The sequence below is a fragment of the Atheta coriaria genome, unplaced genomic scaffold (genome assembly GCF_025399875.1).
Source record: "Atheta coriaria isolate IRGN ID8LTWV9N9 unplaced genomic scaffold, Caltech_Dcor_3.1 hic_scaffold_2_pilon, whole genome shotgun sequence".
Lineage (NCBI taxonomy): Eukaryota > Metazoa > Arthropoda > Insecta > Coleoptera > Staphylinidae > Dalotia > Dalotia coriaria.
In genome coordinates this window covers 128,152-148,394 of record NW_027045444.1, presented here as the reverse complement: position 1 = coordinate 148,394, position 20,243 = coordinate 128,152, and the positions used below count along the sequence as shown (strand labels likewise).

Sequence of the window (20,243 nt, the reverse complement as noted above, 5' to 3'; positions counted from 1 at the left end):
AACCAAGAAGTTATAAAATGTTCATGAGTGGACCAAATTTCAGTTCTTTTCTGAAGTTTTTAACATTGTGTCCGTATTTTGAACCAGTTGATGAATCTCATTATTTTTCCCCAAGGTCAACAGAACTGAGGGTATATCACGCAAATCAGCCTGAATTTCGTCAAGTTTTGCATCCAGTTGAGTGCTACCGCGATACGACGCACAATCGATGTTTGAAACACACGTAATGATGAGAATAACGACTGATAAAATCCACATTTTTACCAGACAGAAATTTATGGATGTCACATGCACAACTGGCGAATAACTTTGTATAAATGAACTTCTCGTTGAAGAATAGAGTCTACATATGCTTAAACATGTGTCGCAAAAAGTAATATGAGAGACAGATAGGTATGCTGTGTGAATAACGTTTTTATTACAATATTATATTGATCTTTACTGTGTGCTTGTGCTTGACCTTTCATCTTTGCTACAGTAATAATAGATTTTAACGCAACAGAAGCTTAAGTAATTAATACTCATTATGTTGGATATCATTCATAACAAATCGCAAAAACTACATCGGCCAAACAATGGATTCTATCCACTCCTGGTTTATTCGTGAGAATACAAGGTTTTCCAAAGAAAGTTATTCCAATTATTGTGTAACCCGTTTGGTACTCAGCATTTCGTATTTGCAATGGACCACCTGAATCGCCCTGTATAAAAACGTCCTAGCGTAATATTTAGTGTGATTTTGAAGTAATAGAGGTATTTACCTACTTGACAGGTGTCGATTTTTCCATTTCCTGCACACATTTGAGAATCATCTTTTACTCCTGTAAGTAATCTTCTTTTTCCTGCACTTAAATATGAATTATTGCACAAGGTGTGCTCTGCTTTCTCTACTACGAGGATTAGTAATGTTTCTTTCCGATTGAAGACATGCTGGAGCAATAAATTCTCCATATTTTGCAACACCGTCTAACTCAATCAAAGCAATGTCATTATAGGCTGATGGAGGTTTGTATTCTGGATGAATAATAAACTGAGAAATGTTGAAGTCTTGTGGATTCGAATCATGTGAATCAATGTCGAAATTTACAAGTTTCAGTGCACCAAGACGCACATATTTAACAGGACCACTAAAACATAATGATTAGATTAGATTGGAATGTTTGATATGTTTATACGTAGGTACATCGCAGTATCAATACAATGTGCTGCAGTCAAGACAAATTTGTCACTGACTAAAGATCCTCCACAACCCCATTTTACTTCATTATCATGATCATAACCCAATGCCACCTAAAATAAAAATATGGCGGTGTAAACCATATGGGGATATTCTCGAGCTTGTGCATCGTATCCACCGCCTCCAATTATTTTTTCCACTATTCTATTCAAATACACTTCCTTGCATTCTGTAAAAAAGATTAAGAGTGAAATGTTATATGTCACTAATTATTTACGTGTATATTAAAATCATACTCACTTTGTTTACTGATTTCGCCAACTTCTCGTACACTAGTGCAATTTGCGAGATTAGGTACATTCATCTATAATCATATGATAATTGTATCTTGTATCTCATGATACTTGAAAAAGTTTCAACTTACCGTTCTATCAAAATTACTATTTTTGTTAGATGCACGTACATTGTTTAAACTTTTCACGCTTTTATTATAACTCGAGTTTGAGTTGAGTGTTGACAACTGCACTGATTCAATGTCAATCTGCAATTAAACCACGTTTATAATGTTAACTACTAATCTTCACATATGTATTTAATTACTTTGTTATTCCTGTACAAGTAAAACCAGTTTTTTGCTATTTGCTACTAGGAAATGGATTAAAAACTTAACAACAGTTTCACTTCTTTTCAAGTGTAGACAGAGATTATATTATAGACGAAATTTTCTTTTTTATTTCAAAAACAATATCTTTTACAATACCAGCTTAATTATTACAATTTACTCAAAATTGATGATTGGCCAAACAATAGATTCAATCCACTCAATATAATGTGAGACTCTTGTATATACCTACTCCTGGTTTCTTAGTCAGGATACAAGGTTTTCCAAAAGAAGTAATTCCAATTACTGTGTAACCTGTACCTACTGTACTCTGCATTTTTCACTTGTAGTGGTCCCCCAGAATCACCCTATAAAAGTCAATACGATAATAACAATTAATTTACCACGACATTTACATAAATAGTATTCACCTGACAAGTATCAATATGTCCGTCTCCTGCACACATCTGACTATCATCATCAACTCCTTTCAGTAATCTTCTTTTCCCTGTTTTTGAGTAGGACCTATGCTTCAAACGCGCTGCGTTTGGACCACGAAAACTAGTCTCTCCCCAACCAATAGCGGTTTGTAGGCAAGCTGGTGCAATAAAGTGCCCTTCTCGGGTTCTTTCAAATGGCCGATCTAATTCTACCAAGGCAATGTCATTATATGCTGATGGAGGATTAAAATCTGGGTTACGTTGAAATCTTGGGGATCAGCGTTATCATTGTAGCTTTGAAGGACCTCTGAAGTATTCATATTTTAAATCTAAGTCTAAATTTACGCGTTTGCATATTACATTGCGGTGTTAATACAATTGTTCCATTCACCGTAACCCAGAGCAGCCTGTAAAAAAATAGTTTGCTTTTGATAGAATACGAGAAGATTCATAAACACTGACCATGTGAGGATATTCTTTTGCTTTAGCATCATATCCACCTCCACCAATAATCCACACTTCAGTTTCTGGAGTGTGGAAATCTGTGTAAGTAGACTTCTCTGCATTCGAAAACATTATAATATACTCGTAGATTTCTGGGATATTCACTGATTAATCCACATACTTTGTTTGCTGATTTCTCCAATTTTGCGTCGTGCAGCTGTAATTAAATCATTTTCAAACATAAATATATTTTATTTCTTTTATTGTTTACTTACGCGCGGTTGTACATGTATGCAATACTGGTATTAATGTCACAGATAAAGTTAATATATATTTAAGTGTTAGATACATTATTTGCAAGAATGCGATTTTCATTAAATCTTATGTTGTTGCAGTCTCAATGCCAATAAACGACTGAGTAAATTATTAATACTTCCAAAGCATAATGTAACAAAGATGTATTACTCACGTAATTAAAAAACCGGTTGCATTATTTTACTTCGTTTCTTGTAACCATTTATAAAGTGTTTGTTATAAATAAATAAAATTCCTCCGCACCTAATCTAAATTGCGGGAGATGTCGCTAGCGTGAACTAAAAATCATAAAATAGATTGATGTATTGTTTATTTCAATATTTATCGGCAAACGTGAGCATTCGACACGAGAATTGCGTTTGTTTTGAACACAATTTACACTTTCATATCGAATTCTCGTGTGTCGTCGATGCCATCTCCTCACGCCACAGGTACCAAATGCAATTCGCGTTTAAGGTCGCGTGCTATCAACGCACCGGCTTTACGCATCTCTTGCTTTCTTATCATAAACTGTCCGTGTATTGCCGCTAGTTTCGTGCGGATCTCTAGTTGATAAAGACGTGTGCGACAATAGCAATGTTATACTATTTGCGTGTTTATTGTTTATAAATGCCGGTTAAGTGAATATTGCAACTCACAAGAGAGAAGAGTTGCTAGGTAAATCGGATACATATTGTGCCCATGTTGATTGATTAATCATTAGGATGACCGACCCATCGTGTTGGTGCGCTGGTTTAACGTGTAAATAAAAATTAACAATTTATTACATTTAACACTTAAAATTAATTGTATACAACTTAAGTTAATTTTAACTACATTTTAAACATTTTTTTAAACCTAAAATCTGTATTTGTAAGTGCATAGTAATTTAAATAAAACTATACAATAAAAACAAGGAGGAAACTACAAAGAAACACACACAAGTAGAGAAGCTGTTTGACTTGGCTACAGCCAGGTATCTCGAACCAAACCCCTATACTGATAAGAATAAGTCGGACGGATCATGTGCGATTGTTACTACAGCATGTACGAGTAAGTACATCCAAAGGAGGGGCCTTACCGACAGGTAAGAATACATAAAGGCGTTACAACGTTCCAACTTGAATCATGGCGGACGATCTCCCCTTACAAACCTAAAGCAAATCCAATTTGAAACCAACTAGAAATTTGTTTACATAGTACTATGTCCTCACCTGTATTTATACCCGCTGAATTCTCATCACATCTTAAGTTATCATCAAGAATACATTGAATTATTCACATAGCAAACCAAATCCAGTCAACCCATTGCAATTAAAACCAAATTTAGTCAGCCATAAATGCAACCACGATGTTTCTAGGAGTATCTTAACTTGTTTAAGAAGCACCTGCAGTTTGAATTGCAAATTTCCCTCTTCTCTCATTGTTATTAACACCAATTGCAGCAGAGCAGATATCAGGTGTTAAATTGTGTCTGTAACAAAAACAGAAACTTGGGCAAAAACAATCGTAAAACGTTATTTCACGTTCAGATTATATTTTTAAACATAAATTCGGTGATAAATTATAGTTTTAAACAAATTATAGCAAATATAGTGTGGTTTAAACGTTTTTCAGTTATATCTTGGCAAATATAATTCAATTCCTCGTGTTTTAAAAAGTCGTTTGTAGTTACTAACTATTCCTTAAGCTTTTCATACAAGTTTCACCAGATTTTGCAGGTTCTGAGTTGCAATTCAACTCAGTGGGGGCCCACAACAATGTTGCAAATTGAGGTTCAGCACACCGCGTGTTTCCACATCGATCACATCATCCACAAAACATGTGAGCACCATAAAAGCATCGATATCGATAGTTTATGAGACGATCTAACGATTAAACGTCGTGCAATTGTAATTTTCTTTACAGGAAACCCGTAAATTTCCTATGAAACTACCTGTTGCAGGCGCAAGATTGAAGTCTCTGTAAATGAATAACATAATATTACATTTTTGAACATAACACATTCTGGAACAATTTAATACCTGTGGAACTTGATTTTAAGATCGGAGTTAACGTTTGAGAAGTGGTTGAATAGATTTTCACACTACGTTAATTGCTGCAAATGTCGTGATTTCGGGCCGAATTGAAAATCTGACACGACCTAGAAGCACACCCTTCCGTTGAACCGTTGAAAAGCGCGCTTAATTCTCTTAATTTAAAATAAGATTAGTCGTAAGTTATAATTTTTTGAGAAATAAATGTTTCCCGATAATAACAACATGTAAGGGTTAATACTTCAACTGCATTGCATCTCTGATTATGAAAATTATGGGAAAAATCATCAAAGTAGTTATTGTCACTTTTAACCAATTTTGAATTATAGGAAGTCCCTAATTACATAGTGAGTCAAAAGTTGACATTTTTTACCCCCACCCCTTTGTCTACAGGAAGAAGGAATTGCAGCTTCGGCCATAATCCATTTGCGGTTTGGTCGTCGTGCTGTGCGGGTCGTTTGAAGCGTCGGTCCTGCAGTTGCATCTACCAAAAATTAAATTATTATTCTTTTTAATCAAGAACTCAAGTTAGAATATCTAGAAATAGTTAATCAACACGCGTGAAATAACAATTTGCCGCTCAAGTAAGTAATTTATACTTTTTAATAGATTTTAAAGCAAAGTACAGTCATGACATAAGTAGCTGAAACAAAGAACGAGAATAGAAAAGCTCCTAATTTCATATATTCAGATTGCTTTTTAATGAATTAGTCGAATTAATCGATCAATCATTCCCTCAGTTGCACACCACAAGTCTTAGATGGCTCGATTAATTAGAGTAAAACATTTTTTTCAATCATCCAAAAAAATTTTCTTTAAGCGTCGGCGTGGTGCTCTGTGATTGGTCGAAACCGAAACGACGCCACAAAAATTCAAAATGGCCGGCTAACGCTTTTGTTTTACAGCGTGTGGCTTCGTATTTGGTTGTAACCCGATTTCGCTGTCAGCTTCCATGATGGCCGCAAAATCTTTTCAACGTTCACAGTGGTGCTTCGTGATTGGTCGGAACATCATGACGCCACTATATGATGCTCAACGGTTAATAACCATGAACATAACAGTTTTTTTACAATTAGATTGCACCAATGAAGCCTGCACAACGTATTGTACAATTTAAGGGTGAGTAATTTATCCATTTTAAAACATTTTTTTCTCAGAGTAACTAAAAGTTAAAAACTTATTAAAAATGTTCCTTGTAAAATAAAACTTATTTTTAAAATCTACTTTTATTTACAGAACCAGTCAACAGTCATCATGGGCAGATATTATGTTCACAACAACAGTCATATTAGATTGCCAATATTATTATCTTTTGCAACAGTCAACTGAATGCAAGAGGTGAGTTTGAAAACTAAATTAATTACTCTAATTTACTAATTATTATATAATCTTTTTAGGAGCTTTACTGATCGACAATTACCGCTGAGTGTGAGGAAACAAATCATCCCTAACCCATCACCAACATCAGGGGGTAGAAAGATGACCAAATGACTTTGGTAAGTTATCTTATAATGTTCTTTTTAATTCGGTAATAATATTTTTAATAATTGAATTTTTTTCTTTTTCAGAGTGTTGTGTAACGCCACACCAGATGAGACCAGGTGATGGAGGGAAATGGAATGGACCAGTAGATGAGAAACTGACTAGGGAATGAAGACCAATGGACATATGAAGGACCTCCTAACCCAATCTCTTCCAACTCTCCGGATTCTCCTACGAAATGTTGCACAAACCTGGCCATGCGACATTTCGAGGAATGGGATTAAGGTAGGCAGGGGTGATGTCACTGATCAGAAGGCTGGCGTATGCATGTCACTCTTGTATCTGGGGGTGGCGTGTGTAACCAGTACTTGGTCATTCGACTAATCCTCCCAGCATTGCTAGAAACGCCGGATGTCTATAAGTAGTGAGTTTACCTTTATTATACCTATCGCGGATCGCGATAAATTCAATCGCGTTTCAAAGTCAAAATCATTTCAAAACTAAAGTATTATTGCGAACAGTTTATTTACAATTTGCATTCAACTTACTCGTATGTGTCACCGTGAACACTTTGCTTAAAATTTGCTCGTATAGCAACTGAATTTTGTTTATTTTCCGTTTTTGTTCGAACGCACGTAAAATCTTACACACACTCACACACAACACTAAGCACATACCCAACACTCACTTACACTTTTTGCCCTGTTCATGATCATTGACGGGGTTCTTGGGTATTGGTGTGTCTAGGCACATCTTACCTTACATTCTCAACACAACACTTACACGTTCTGTTCACGCAGAACACCACAAATAACACACGTCAAATCAATGCATCGGTCGGGGCATTTTTGGCAGAGTTAAATCTGCAACAGTAAACAATTTTAAGAATGAATGGATTGATTGTTGAATGTATTATTACTTTGTATGATTGTGTTGCACTGTATTGTATTTCATTTCATTTGTGTATGTCGTGTTAAATTTTGGTCTACCAAAAGCCGGCTGCTGCCGCTGGGATGTGGCAGTCGGTCACTTTGTTTATATTCGGCAAAACCGTTTTGCACTTTGAGCACAAATCGCCAAACGCGTCGCGGGTTAGGTGCGCTCTTTTTTATTATAAGCGGTTTGTGCTCACTAAGCTATCTCATGTACTTAGGTAGGGACAAAGGCAGGTCTTATTAAAATAGTTATAAGTATCCTACTCCTCTTAGCTGTGTGAATGATGAATATTGTTTAGAAATTTGTGTACTAATCTTTTTCCGCTTTCAGGATAATCGCGAATTAGCTATTGGTTGTCATTAGGTAGGGTTTTAGGTCCTTCCTTATCCTCATTAATGTCTTTTTTCTTACAGCAATTTATATGTGTGTGCTGATCAAATTTATTTCGCTTTTAGGTGACATTTGTTTATTTTTCGTATTTGTTATTGTTATTTTAATTTGTGTGTGTGAATGAGTTCCAAAAATCCTCACTAATGAATTATGTATTTCTTTTAGCACTTTTTACGTACTAATCACATATTTCTTCTATGTTTTCAGGGCGTTTTGTTTGAATTGATAACTAATATTTTAATTTATGTTGCAGGATCCTGGATGCTAAGCCATTGTGGATGTTCTATGCTGTTTTGTGTTCTATTCTTGAAATTTACTAGTCACAACTTTGTTTGCTTGTTTGTTTGATACAGGTATTCGAAGTGCTTGGTGAACTGGTAGAATCATTGATATGAGTGTATTAATAATCATTTATTACTAGTCCTTGTGTCTGTTAAAATTTATGGAAAACCGCTCAAAGTGAACTCGAAAAGCTGAATGCTTTGCTGCTGCAAATGTCAATCCATCATTATTCAACTATGAATAAAGAAGATAATTCAAGAAACGGGATTCTAATATGACGGGAAAGGATTTCTGCAATATACCAAAGGAAGAAGAAGATTTTAAATGGGTGGAATTGTAGAAATGAGAAATTTGTCGAAGATTCTTTTAAAATGGGACGGCAACCAAGAACCAGTCTGTATCAATTGGAAACTTGTATTCGTTTGTATTCCGTAAACAAAATCTGCTTTAATTTCAACTGAACTTCATTTCAATTTTGCATTAAAACATTTAGAGTCAATCGGTCAACAGTTACATACTCTTACACTTACACTTTCTACCCTGTTCATGATCATTGACTGGGCCAGGGTATTGCTGTGTCTCGGCACAGCTTTACCTCACATTTTTAACACAACTTACACATTTTTTTACATCATCATCATCCTAAATAACCAAAATTAAAACAATACAACATTGGGTTAGCATCAATAGAAACCGAAGTACCCAAAAGATTGAATTAGATTTCATTTTCTGGGGAAAGCATTTGCAGGCAGCCAACTTCAAATTGCATCATTTATAATAAGACACGAAGAAACCAAGCAGATCGAGAATTTTCCCAAAGATGTATGAAGATAAAAGCCTTAAGAAAATGAAAAATATTGACCAATCGAATTATTCCGAACGAGGACCGAAAAATTTCAAGAAGTCGAAGATATAATGGATCCTGAATTAACTGTAACAACCAAAGAATCAACTTCAAGCTAGATACAACGAGAAAAATGGAAAAATTGAATCAGATTGAAAATTAGAATTGGATATGAATGGCAACTGTGATAAATAATTGTGTTTGTGTGTTTTTATATAGTGCGCGAGTGTGTTTATATAGTGCGGGAGTATGAAGTATAGTGTTTTAAAATAATCAACAACTATTTAGAAGTACAGAAGACAGAAGACTGAAAATAAATGGAATTGGATACATCTCAGAAAGAGAAATGAAATAAAAATGGAAATGGTTAAATGCTGATATCAACTTATAGTGATGTGTTGTGAATTATTAATAGTGTGCGAGTGTTGAAGTATATTGTGCGGGCCGTTATACAAGTGTTAGTGCGAGTGCGGGAGTGCCGTGAAATATTTAATAATTTTTTTACAGATCAACAGTTTGCACGATTGCACGAAAAGTCAATACAAAGTCACTGTTTGAAATAGTCATATTGCACGTTGTTATTTTTCGTTTTTGAATGCGAAACAAGAAGATTCTTCCATCCGAGGACTAAGATGAGATGAGGCGTTCTTTTGATATAAGGCACATTTCAAAAGAAGTTGAGGTGAGTTACAATTACAATAAATATTTTGTGGCAATAATATTTATTTTCATATATATTTTTAATGTTAAAAGAAGAAGCCGAAGAAGTAAATGTGATCCGTCCACGCCGAGGTCGATCCTGAGTCTCGGCTCTGCTATCTTTCCGCCTTTGTGGGTCAGGGCCTGATGTGTATACCCATCAAGGAATGGTTCCTACCCTCGCAAAGCTGGAAAGAAACTGAGGTAAATGTTATAAGAATCAATTTATTAAAACAAAATTGTTTATTTATTTATTTTGTTAATGTTACCTGCAGCTGAAGAAAAGGCCGATTTGGAGCAGTTCCATCCACGCCGAACTCCATCCTGACGTATCCAGCTTCTCAGCGAGACAAGCCTTTGGGGGTCAGGGCTCGATGTGTATACCCATCAAGGAATGGGCTGCTGCCTCCAGGGGAATGAACAGCCGCCAAGATGCTGAGGTTAGTGTCATTACAATCAAAATTAATTATATTCTGCTCACAATATTATTAAATACGTACTCATAAATATGTATATAATTATTTACAGGAGTTGGATGATGACATCATATCCTTAGATATGAAGATGAGGTTTCAAGTATAGAGGGCAAGGGGCATAAACACGTACACAAATTATGAATTTTTAATTGCTTTAATATTTTTGTTTGTTTTTCTTAGTTTTTCCAAAAGAACTTCTATGCTAGAAGACGAATTATTGTAATCGAAGAAGTCACATTCAACAGAGCAAATAAATTGATCAACAAATCTTAGAATGAGATTCAGAATCCAGAAGACAATCTTAAATCGAATGAAATGAATATGGGAATGGGAAAATTGAAGATAAAAAGTTATTTAAATTGAAAAGCAAACATGGACCAGCCAGTTTTCAATGGGAAACGAATAAAATGGTAAACAGAATCTACACATTACATATCACATTTTCAACGTATCAACTTCTGTGCAGTGTTGTTCATAATTACTAATGCGCGAGTGTTGCAATATAGTGCGCGAGTGTTGAATTATAGTGCGGGAGTGAAAATCGAATTTCATCAGTTTTTACACTTGCATACATACACACATACAGTCACACTTTTTGCCTTGTTCATGATCATTGACGGGGTTCTTGGGTAGTGGTGTGCTTCGGCACATCTTACCTTACATTTTAACACAATCACCAACACATACACATTATCATAAATAACATATATATTAGTGCAGTGCAGTGAAGTGAGTGAGTAGTGTTCAAATATAATATACAAAACCCCAGAAGAAGGATAATAGATATTGAAACTAGGAATTTCATCATCAACTGAAAATGGATATGAATAAATCTCAGAAGGAGAAATGGAATGAGAATAGAAATTATGAAATGCTGTGTATTGTAGTGCGCGAGTGTTGTTTCATAGTGCGGGAGTGAAAATCGAATTTCATCAGTTTTACACTTACATACATACACACATACACTCACACTTTTGCCTTGTTCATGATCATTGTCAGGGTTCTTGGGTTTTGGTGTGCTTCGGCACATCTTACCTTACATTTTAACACAATCACCAACACATACACATTATCATAAATAACATAAATATTAGTGCAGTGCAGTGAAGTGAGTGAGTGAGTAGTGTAATGTGCAGTGCAGTGAAGTGTTGTGTATTATAGTGCGGGAGTGAAATTCAAATTGCTTTAGTTAACAATTACATACATTTACACACACACACATACACATTTACACTTTTTACTCTGTTCATGATCATTGTCAGGGTTCTTGGGTTTTGGTGTGCTTCGGCATATCTTACCTTACATTTTAACACAATCACCAACACATAATACACATTATCATGAATAACAGATATATTAGTGCAGTGCAGTAGTGCAGTGAAGTGAGTGAGTAGTGTTCAAATATAAGTGCGCGCATCATTATTTTTCAATGTCACTGTTTAACAACTGTTCAGGACGCAGAAAACAAAAGACAAACCCCCAGAAGAAGGATAATATATATATTGGCACTAGGAATTTCATCATCAACTGAAAATGGAAATGAATAAATCTCAGTATGAGAAATGAAATGAGATTGGAAATTTTGAAATGCTGATGTCAACAGAATGTGCAGAGCAGTGAAGTGTTGTGTATTATAGTGCGCAAGTGTTGAATTATATTGTGCATTTAGTTAAGCAAGTGTTAGTGCAGGAGTGCGCGAGTGTTGCAATATAGTGCGGAAGTGCTGAGATATTTAATAATTTCTTTACAGATGCATCAACAATTTATACGTATTTTTTAACTGCACGAAAATTAAAAGTCACTGAATTAATTGTCATGTTGCACGTTGTTGTCTTGCTTTTGAATGCGAAACAAGAAGATTCTTCCATCCTGAGGACCAAGAAGAGATGACGCAATCTATTTAAATAAGGCCCATTTCATAAGAAGTTGAAGTGAGTAACAATAACAATTAATTTTTGGTTTCAATAATATTTAAGTTTATTTATGTTTACTGTTAACAGAAGCCGAAGAAGATGATGTTATCCGTCCCCGCCGAGGTCGATCCTGAAGGTCCCAAATCAGCCAGCTTTCCAACTGTCCCTAAGGGTCAGGGCCTGATGTGTATACCCATCAAGGAATGGGTTCCTACCCTCGCAAAGCCGGAAAGAAATTGAGGTAAATGTTATAAGAATAAATTTATTAATACAAAATTGTTTATTTACTTATTTTGTTAATGTTATCTGTAGCTGGAGAACAGGTGCGGAGCAGTTCCATCCACGCCGCGGTCGATCCAGACGTATCCAGCTTCTCAGCGAGAAAAAGCCTTTGGGGTCAGGGCTCGATGTGTATACCCATCAAGGAATGAGCTGCTGCCTCCAGAGGATTGAACAGCCTCCAAGATGCTGAGGTGAGTGTCATTACAATCAAAATTAATTACATTCTGCTCAAAATATTATTAATATTATCTTAATTATAGAATTTAAATAAGATTTTAATATTGTACATGATTTGAATTATTAGTCTGATGTTAAATAGATTACGTACTCATTAATATGTATATAATTATTTATAGGAGCTGGATGATGACATCATTTCCTTAGAGATCAAGATGAGGTTTCAAGTATAGGGAATAAGGGGTACATAAATTATGAATTTTACAAATTATGAATTTTTCCAAAAGAACTTCAATTGCTTTAATAATTTGAAAACGATTTGTTTTTCTTAGTTTTTGGAAAAGAACTTCAATGCTAGAAGACGAAATCTGCTTTAATTTCAACTGATCTTCGTAGAATCAATCAGGCAACTATCAGTTAACAGTCATGTACAGAATCAAGAATTCAAACGAAACTATGTTAAAACTTCAAGTTAGAATCAACAAATTGAGAAGAGCAAGAAATCAATTTGGAAATTGGAATGAACATGAATAACAACAATAACTGTGATAAAAAAGTGTTTGTGTGTTTTTATATAGTGCGCGAGTGTTGTATCATGGTGCGGGAGTGAAATAAATTTCTTTAGTTAACAATTACATACACTTACACACCCTGGACCACTTTTGCCAGTTCATGATCATTGTCAGGGTTCTTGGGTATTGGTGTGCTTCGGCACATCTTACCTTACATTTAAACACAATCACCAACACATACACATTATCATAAATAACATATATATTAGTGCAGTGCAGTGAAGTGAAGTAGAAGTCAAATATAGGCAATCATATTTTTCAGTTCACTGTTTATGTAGGACAGAAAACAGTAAACAGAACCCCAGAAGAAGGATAACAGATATTGGAACTAGGAATTTCATCATCAACTGAAAATGGAAATGAATAAATCTCAGAAAGAGAAATGAAATGAGATTGTGATAATGAATGTGCAGTGCAGTGAAGTGCGCGAGTGTGATTATAGTGCGCGAGTGTTGTTTCATAGTGCGGGAGTGAAAACAATTACATACACTTACACTCACACACATTTACACTTTTTGCCCTGTTCATGATCATTGTCAGGGTTCTTGGGTATTGGTGTGCTTCGGCACATCTTACCTTACATTTTAACACAATCACCAACACATAATACACATTATCATAAATAACATATATATAGTGCAGTGCAGTGCAGTGCAGTGAAGTGAGTGAGTAGTGTTCAAATATAAGTGCGCGCATCATTATTTTTCAGTGTCACTGTTTAACAACTGTCCAGGACGCAGAAAACAGTAAACAGAACCCCAGAAGAAGGATAACAGATATTGGAACTAGGAATTTCATCATCAACTGAAAATGGAAATGAATAAATCTCAGAAAGAGAAATGAAATGAGAATGGAAATTCTGAAATGCTGATGTCAACAGAATGTGCAGTACACATACATTATATTGTATGTATGTATGTATGTATGTATGTTGCGTTTAGTTAAGCAAGGGTTAGTGCGGGAGTGCGCGAGTGTTGTAATACAGTGCGGGAGTTCTGAGATATTTAATAATTACTTTACAGATGCATCAACAGTTTATACACATTTTTTAACTGCACGAAAAGTCATAGTCATTGAATTAATTGTCATGTTGCACGTTGTTGTTTTGCTTTTGAATGCGAAACAAGAAGATCCTTCTATCCTGAGGGCCAAAGAGAGATGACGCGTTCTATTTAAATAAGGCTCATTTCATAAGAAGTTGAAGTGAGTAACAATAACAATTAATTTTTGGTTTCAATAATATTTAAGTTTATTTATTTTTTCTGTTAACAGAAGCCGAAGAAGATGATGTTATCCGTCCCCGCCGAGGTCGATCCTGAAGGTTCCAAATCAGTCAGATTTCTAGCTGCCCCGAAGGGTCAGGGCCTGATGTGTATACCCATCAAGGAATGGGTTCCTACCCTCGCAAAGCTAAAAAGAAACTGAGGTAAATGTTATAAGAATAAATTTATTTACAAAATTGTTTATTTACTTATTTTGTTAATGTTATCTGTAGCTGGAGAAGAGGCCGATGTGGAGCAGTTGCATCCACGCCGCGGTCGATCCTGACGTATCCAGCTTCTCAGCGAGAACAAGCCTTTGGGGGTCAGGGCTCGATGTGTATACCCATCCAGGAATGGGCTGCTGCCTCTAGGGGTATAAACAGCCGCCAAGATGCTGAGGTAAGGATTTTTACAATCAAATTTTGCTTACAATATTATTAATTCATTCAATATTTTTTATTCATAGAAGCTGGGTTACAACATTTCTTGCCAATGTCGGGATTTAACTAATAGAGGGCATGCGACAACAACAACTATCCAGCACCAAAAAATTTATTGTTATAATTTTTTTAATTGCTTTGATGTTTTTTGTTTTAGTTTTGCCAAAAGAACTTGAAAGTTAAGAAGACGAAACATTATAATGGAAGATGTCATATTCTATAGAGAACATAAAATTGATCTACAAATGTCAGAATGAGATAACGCAAGGTTGTGTTTCATGTGTTCACGAGCAGTTCGTAGTGTAGTGTAGTGTAGTCATAGCAAGCGCGTAGTCGTAGGTTGTAGTTGTAGCTGTAGTCGTAATCTAGAAGTAGTGTAGTGGACTGCAAAATGAACACAGAGATACAATCGTTGCAAATGTAACTGACTGCGTTTATTGATGAGATGTGAAGATGCAGATCGACAGTAATTGTTCCGGAACGACCTGCAAGTTAACTTCATTTATTCAATTTATACATCTATGAAAATATTTTTATTTAAATCAGAAATGGATGTTGCAAAACGACTCTTGATAAAACCATTACAAATCTGGTTATAAAACTATTGTTTATTTCAATTAAAATATGTTTACTGTTTTAGGAAGAAACACTCAACTCTTGCCACCGTCGACGTCTACCAAGAGAGACCCGGGGCAAAGAAGCAACATTTTGTTTTGATATCACGATTTTTAAATAAATAAAATCGAGACATTATTACAATATAACATAATTGTTATTATATAAACATACTATTCTTTGGGGTGGTTGCTGAGTGCGTAATCACTTCATCCTCATCATAATTAAAAATTTTAATTTGCTACATAAATTGTATTCTTGTTTAGCAAAGGACTAATTCTTGCTTGCTGTCTGGATTTTGCACCTGACCCCGACATCGTAGGAGAAATATTCTCGTATCAGATTGTAAGCGCTGAATTTCTTTATCATATTCAGAAATAATTTTTGTGATTAAATTATTAATTAGCAACAAAAATTGCATTCTTATTTTTCGTGGTACATATAAACTACAATACAATAAAATTGCTGTAGAATTAAACTTTTTGTGCTTGCCAATCATGTAGCCTACACAACAGAAAAATAACTGGTTCGGGAGAAAGGCTGTACGGTCTTACAGTTTTCTACAAAAATTGAGTATATTGGTCCCTTGCCACTAGATGGCGCTAGTGGTTTAAGTCTTTATGCAACTTTCTGCTGCCTCATTATTTTGCTTGTCAATAGATAGCGCTACACGCGTTTTTTTACAAGTTTATTTTCGTCCGCAATTTATTTCGAATCAGTCTTATTTTGTGCGTTGTTCGTACGTTCGACGTTCGCCGGTTTTAAAGTTCGTTTCTCATTGGGTGATCACAGTCGCAGTTCACAAAGTTTCTTTTCTAATTCGGTAATAGTATTGCAATATCGCGAGTCATTTGCTACCGCTGGATTATACGCATCTTGAATATATTATCCAAGTGATTTTGGCGCATTCTTTCATTCCATGAGTCCTGAGTTGATTATTCTGCATGAAACATTATTTGTTGCAAATAGTGCCCGTTTTCTTGGAGCGTGCGCGCAGTATTATCGCGTATTATCATGCCGCGTTGCTGACTGCGCTGCGCGGTATGCTCAGCGCCACTCAGCGCAGCTATGAGCAGGTCGTTGGTTGACTCGGGCGTGTTTCTCGCGGTTGTTATCATTTTATTTTGAGTTTGTAATTTGCTTGCTCGCGTTGCAACAAAAATTGTATTATTGACAATACTTTATGGTGTTTCAAAGGCCTAATTTTTGCTTGTTTTAGGTGTTTTGCACGTGAACTCGACATCGAAGGAAAACTATTCTTTCATCAGATTGTAAGTATTAAATTTCTTTATCATTTTCATAAATAATATTGGTGATTAGCTTATTAATTAACAACAAAAATTGCATTTTTGTGCTTCGAAGAACTAATTTTTGTTTGTTTTAGGTGTTTTGAACCTGAAGCCGATGTCCTAGGAGAATCATTCATGTATCAGATTGTAAGTAACAAATTTCTTTATCATTTTCATAAATAACATTGGTGATTAGCTTATTAATTAGCAACAAAAATTGCATTTTTGTGTTTCGAAGATCTAATTTTTGCTTGTTTTTGGTCTTTTGAACCCGAACCCGATGTCCTAGGAGAATCATTCATGTATCAGATTGTAAGTAACAAATTTCTTTATCATTTTCATAAATAACATTGGTGATTAGCTTATTAATTAACAACAAAAATTGCATTTTGGTATTTCGAAGGACTAATTTTCGCTTGTTTTAGGTGTTTTGCACGTGAACTTTTAGGTGTTTTGAACCTGAAAGAACTAATTTTTGTTTGTTTTAGGTGTTTTGAACCGACGATGTCCTAGGAGAATCATTTTTGTATCAGATTGTAAGTATTAAATTTCTTTATCATTTTCGTAAATAACATTGGTGATTAGCTTATTAATTAGCAACAAAAATTGCATTTTTGTGTTTCGAATGACTAATTTTTGCTGATTTTAGGTGTTTTGAACCTGAACCCGACGTCATAGGAGAACCATTCTTGAATCAGATTGCAAGTATTAAATTTCTTTATCATTTTCATAAATAACATTGGTGATTAGCTTATTAATTAATAACAAAACTTGCATTTTAGTGTTTCGAAGGACTAATTTTCGCTTGTTTTAGGTGTTTTGAACCTGAACCCCACATCATAGGAGAACGATTCTTATATCAGATTGTAAGTATTAAATTTCATTATCATTTTCATAAATAACTATAGTAATTAGCTAAATAATTAGCAACAAAAATTTGCATTTTTATGTTTCGAAGGACTAATTTTTGATTGTTTTAGGTGTTTTGAACCTGAAGTCGACATCGTAGGAGAACCATTTTTGTATCAGATTGTAAGTATTAAGTTTCTTTATTATTTTCATAAATAGCTTCAGTGATTAGCATATTAATTGGTAACAAAAATTGCATTTTTGTGTTTCGAAGGACTAATTTTTGCTTGTTTTAGGTGTTTTGAACCTGAACCCGACGTTGTAGAGAAACGATTCTTATATCAGATTGTAGGTATTGAATTTCTTTATCATTTTCATAATTAACTTTTGTAATTAGCTTAATAATTAGCAACAGAAATTGCATTTTTGTATTTCAAAGGACTAATATGTGTTTGTTTTAGGTTTTTTTAAAACTGAATCCGACCTCGTAGGAGAAGCTTTCTTGTATCAGATCGTAAGTATAAAATTTCTTTATCACTGTCATAAATAATTTTAGTGATTAAGTTACAAATTAGCAACAAAAATTGCATTTTTGTGTTTTGAAGCCCAAATTTTTGTTTGATTTAGGGGTTTTCACCTGAAGCCGACTCTGTAGGAGAAATATTCTCACATTAGATTGTAAGAAATAAATTTCTTAATCACGTTGATAAATAACTTTGGTGATTAGATTATTAATTAGCAACAAAAATTGCATTTTTGTGTTTCGAAGAACAAATTATTGCTTGTTTTAGGTGTTTTGCACCTGAACCCGACATCGTAGGAAAACTATTCTCACATCAGATTGTAAGTATTAAATTTCTTTATTATTTTCATAAATTATTTTAGTGATTAATTTATCAATTAGCAATAAAAATTGCATTTTTGTGTTTTGAAGCACAAATTTATGCTTGTTTTAGGTATTTTGAACCTAAACCCGACATCGTAGGAGAACCATTCTTGTATCAGATTGTTAGTATTTAATTGCTTTATCATTTTCATAAATAACTTTGGTGATTAGATTATTAATTAGCTACAAAAATTGCATTTTTGTGTTTCAAAGGACTAATTTATGTTTGTTTTAGGTTTTTTGAAACTGAATCCGACATCGTAGGAGAAGCTATCCTGTATCAGATTGTAAGTATTAAATTTCTTTATCATTTTCGTAAATAACTTTGGTGATTAGCTTATCAATTAGCAATAAAAATTGCATTTTTGTGTTTTGAAGAACTAATTTTTGCTCGTTTTAGGTATTTTGAACCCGAACCTGACATCGTAGGAGAACCATTCTTTTGTTAGATTGTAAGTATAAATTTTCTTTATCTTTTTCATAAATAACTTTGTTCATTAGCTCATTAATTAGTAACAAAAATTGCATTTTTGTGGTTCGAAGAACAAATTCTTGCTAGTTTTAGATGTTTTGAACCCGAACTCGACATCGTAGGATAACCATTCTTATATCAGATTGTAACTATTTAATTTCTTCTATATACGCACTTACCGGTAGAATCCAACATGTACGCATGCGCTGCATACTTTACTTTGCTTGCGCACTCAATATTGTCATCTGTCCTTGGCCCCGGCAGGTTAGTTGTGCAGTCTTAGCGCATCTCCGTAGTATTATATCTCGTGTTTTTAAAGTGCAATATTCAATTGGCAATCGACTGCAGTTAATGACAAATGAGTTACGATGAATTGTGTTTAAAATTTTCATAAATGCGCAAATTTAGTGTCTTCTTGTGAGTTTCATCAGTCGGATATTACAATGTGGATGCAACATTTGTTGAAGACTATTGTGATGAGAAAATTTACATAGTAAAAAATATATTATTACCATATTAAATCTTATTTTTGTTATCTTTATATTTGGGTGCTATAAAGTTTTAGTTAAATTAGCGAATTAAAAATGAATTGAAGTCACAAATCACAGCGCATCTGATTTGTGTTTGTTTTTAGACGTCAAGGAGTTGAACGTGATCTTGGTGTACGAGATCGTGCAATCGTGCCCGCATTCAATTGTGAGTATTGAAATTCTTATCATTCTTTTATCTGCTCCGTTCACGTAGCCTGCTATATCTTTTCCTTGTTTAGTCGATCGTGCGATGTTGTTCGGAACACACGTGTTTGGATCACAAGTCGATCTTCGTAACTAGTTTGCGCGTTTCTTGTGATTTTAAGTCGGTAGTTGAATTTGAATCAATTAGCACAGATAACATTTAGAATTAACGGACTAGTGCGGCGTGCAGTTAATGAATTATCGCGCGTGGAAGCCAGAATTGTGCAGTTTTACATTGTTCGCACGTTTTTGCCGTCGGCCATCGGATATCTCTCGTCGACACGAAGAATTCTTACTGGATTTATATATTTTTGTACATTTATTAAATAATTCAAACGTGGAAATATACTTCGATTGTTTCCTGTGTGGAAATCTAAACCGTACCAGTTTGTGAAGATTAAACATTCAAGTAAGTGTAACTTGTAACTTAAGTCACTTTTGTAAGTAACGTTGAACACATGTACTTAAATTTGTGTATGTACTGTCTTGATTAAATGAGTTTGAATAAAATATAATTTAATAGTATATTTTGAAGCAGTTATCTCTCTGTGTTCCTATTGTCGTTTTCAGAATTAGATTTAAAGATTATATTATATTTGATTACCTGTGTTTGAAATGCGTATAAGCGATGTATAAATGTTGATGTTTTTA

At 34.5% G+C, this 20,243-nt stretch overlaps 2 protein-coding genes and 6 long non-coding RNA genes across 26 annotated transcripts; 4 read left to right on the top strand and 4 right to left on the bottom strand.

Moving 5' to 3' along the window:
- Nucleotides 1–1,085: 1,085 nt before the first annotated feature.
- On the bottom strand, nt 1,086–1,727 carry LOC135799683 (uncharacterized). The gene is made up of 4 exons (XR_010550048.1): nt 1,602–1,727; nt 1,478–1,541; nt 1,184–1,406; nt 1,086–1,127 (listed from the first exon to the last, which is right to left on the bottom strand). It is a non-coding gene; the product is annotated as an uncharacterized lncRNA (long non-coding RNA).
- Nucleotides 1,728–1,881: 154 nt separating this feature from the next.
- LOC135803274 (transmembrane protease serine 11D-like) lies at nt 1,882–2,494 on the bottom strand (the record flags this gene model as incomplete). The annotated part of the gene is given in 3 exon segments (XM_065316871.1): nt 1,882–2,025; nt 2,027–2,109; nt 2,183–2,494. Coding segments are annotated over 3 exon segments (465 nt in total), but the record flags the coding sequence as incomplete, so codon positions are not given.
- Nucleotides 2,495–2,594: 100 nt separating this feature from the next.
- LOC135799689 (uncharacterized) lies at nt 2,595–3,125 on the bottom strand. Its single transcript, XR_010550049.1, has 3 exons — nt 2,938–3,125; nt 2,681–2,879; nt 2,595–2,625 (listed from the first exon to the last, which is right to left on the bottom strand). It is a non-coding gene; the product is annotated as an uncharacterized lncRNA (long non-coding RNA).
- Nucleotides 3,126–3,827: 702 nt separating this feature from the next.
- On the bottom strand, nt 3,828–5,069 carry LOC135799697 (uncharacterized). Its single transcript, XR_010550050.1, has 4 exons — nt 4,981–5,069; nt 4,893–4,918; nt 4,171–4,430; nt 3,828–4,110 (listed from the first exon to the last, which is right to left on the bottom strand). It is a non-coding gene; the product is annotated as an uncharacterized lncRNA (long non-coding RNA).
- A 3,462-nt stretch (nt 5,070–8,531) lies between these two features.
- On the top strand, nt 8,532–11,011 carry LOC135799660 (uncharacterized). Of its 3 annotated transcripts, none has more exons than XM_065312862.1 (4): nt 8,532–9,608; nt 9,683–9,829; nt 9,901–10,065; nt 10,282–11,011. In XM_065312862.1, exons 2-4 carry the CDS (start codon nt 9,773–9,775, stop codon nt 10,372–10,374), a joined length of 315 nt encoding a protein of 104 aa, XP_065168934.1. In that variant the 5' UTR covers nt 8,532–9,608; nt 9,683–9,772; the 3' UTR covers nt 10,375–11,011. The 3 variants fall into 3 exon arrangements, with proteins under 3 accessions (XP_065168934.1, XP_065168924.1, XP_065168941.1); XM_065312852.1 differs by having other exon boundaries at nt 9,680–9,829; XM_065312869.1 differs by having other exon boundaries at nt 9,680–9,829; nt 10,154–11,011.
- A 1,096-nt stretch (nt 11,012–12,107) lies between these two features.
- Nucleotides 12,108–12,717, top strand: LOC135803108 (uncharacterized). The gene is made up of 3 exons (XR_010550719.1): nt 12,108–12,255; nt 12,327–12,487; nt 12,653–12,717. It is a non-coding gene; the product is annotated as an uncharacterized lncRNA (long non-coding RNA).
- A 1,019-nt stretch (nt 12,718–13,736) lies between these two features.
- On the top strand, nt 13,737–15,510 carry LOC135800983 (uncharacterized). The gene is made up of 5 exons (XR_010550266.1): nt 13,737–14,248; nt 14,318–14,471; nt 14,541–14,706; nt 14,774–15,234; nt 15,388–15,510. It is a non-coding gene; the product is annotated as an uncharacterized lncRNA (long non-coding RNA).
- A 581-nt stretch (nt 15,511–16,091) lies between these two features.
- On the top strand, nt 16,092–20,117 carry LOC135803198 (uncharacterized). Of its 17 annotated transcripts, none has more exons than XR_010550753.1 (16): nt 16,192–16,526; nt 16,582–16,633; nt 16,747–16,798; nt 16,941–16,963; nt 17,301–17,352; nt 17,466–17,517; nt 17,632–17,683; nt 17,797–17,848; nt 17,962–18,014; nt 18,292–18,343; nt 18,457–18,508; nt 18,622–18,673; nt 18,787–18,838; nt 18,946–19,351; nt 19,493–19,554; nt 19,628–20,117. It is a non-coding gene; the product is annotated as an uncharacterized lncRNA (long non-coding RNA). The 17 variants fall into 17 exon arrangements; XR_010550754.1 differs by lacking the exon at nt 18,946–19,351 and adding an exon at nt 18,128–18,178; XR_010550752.1 differs by lacking the exon at nt 18,946–19,351 and adding an exon at nt 18,128–18,178 and having other exon boundaries at nt 18,435–18,508.
- The last annotated feature ends 126 nt before the right edge of the window (nt 20,118–20,243 follow it).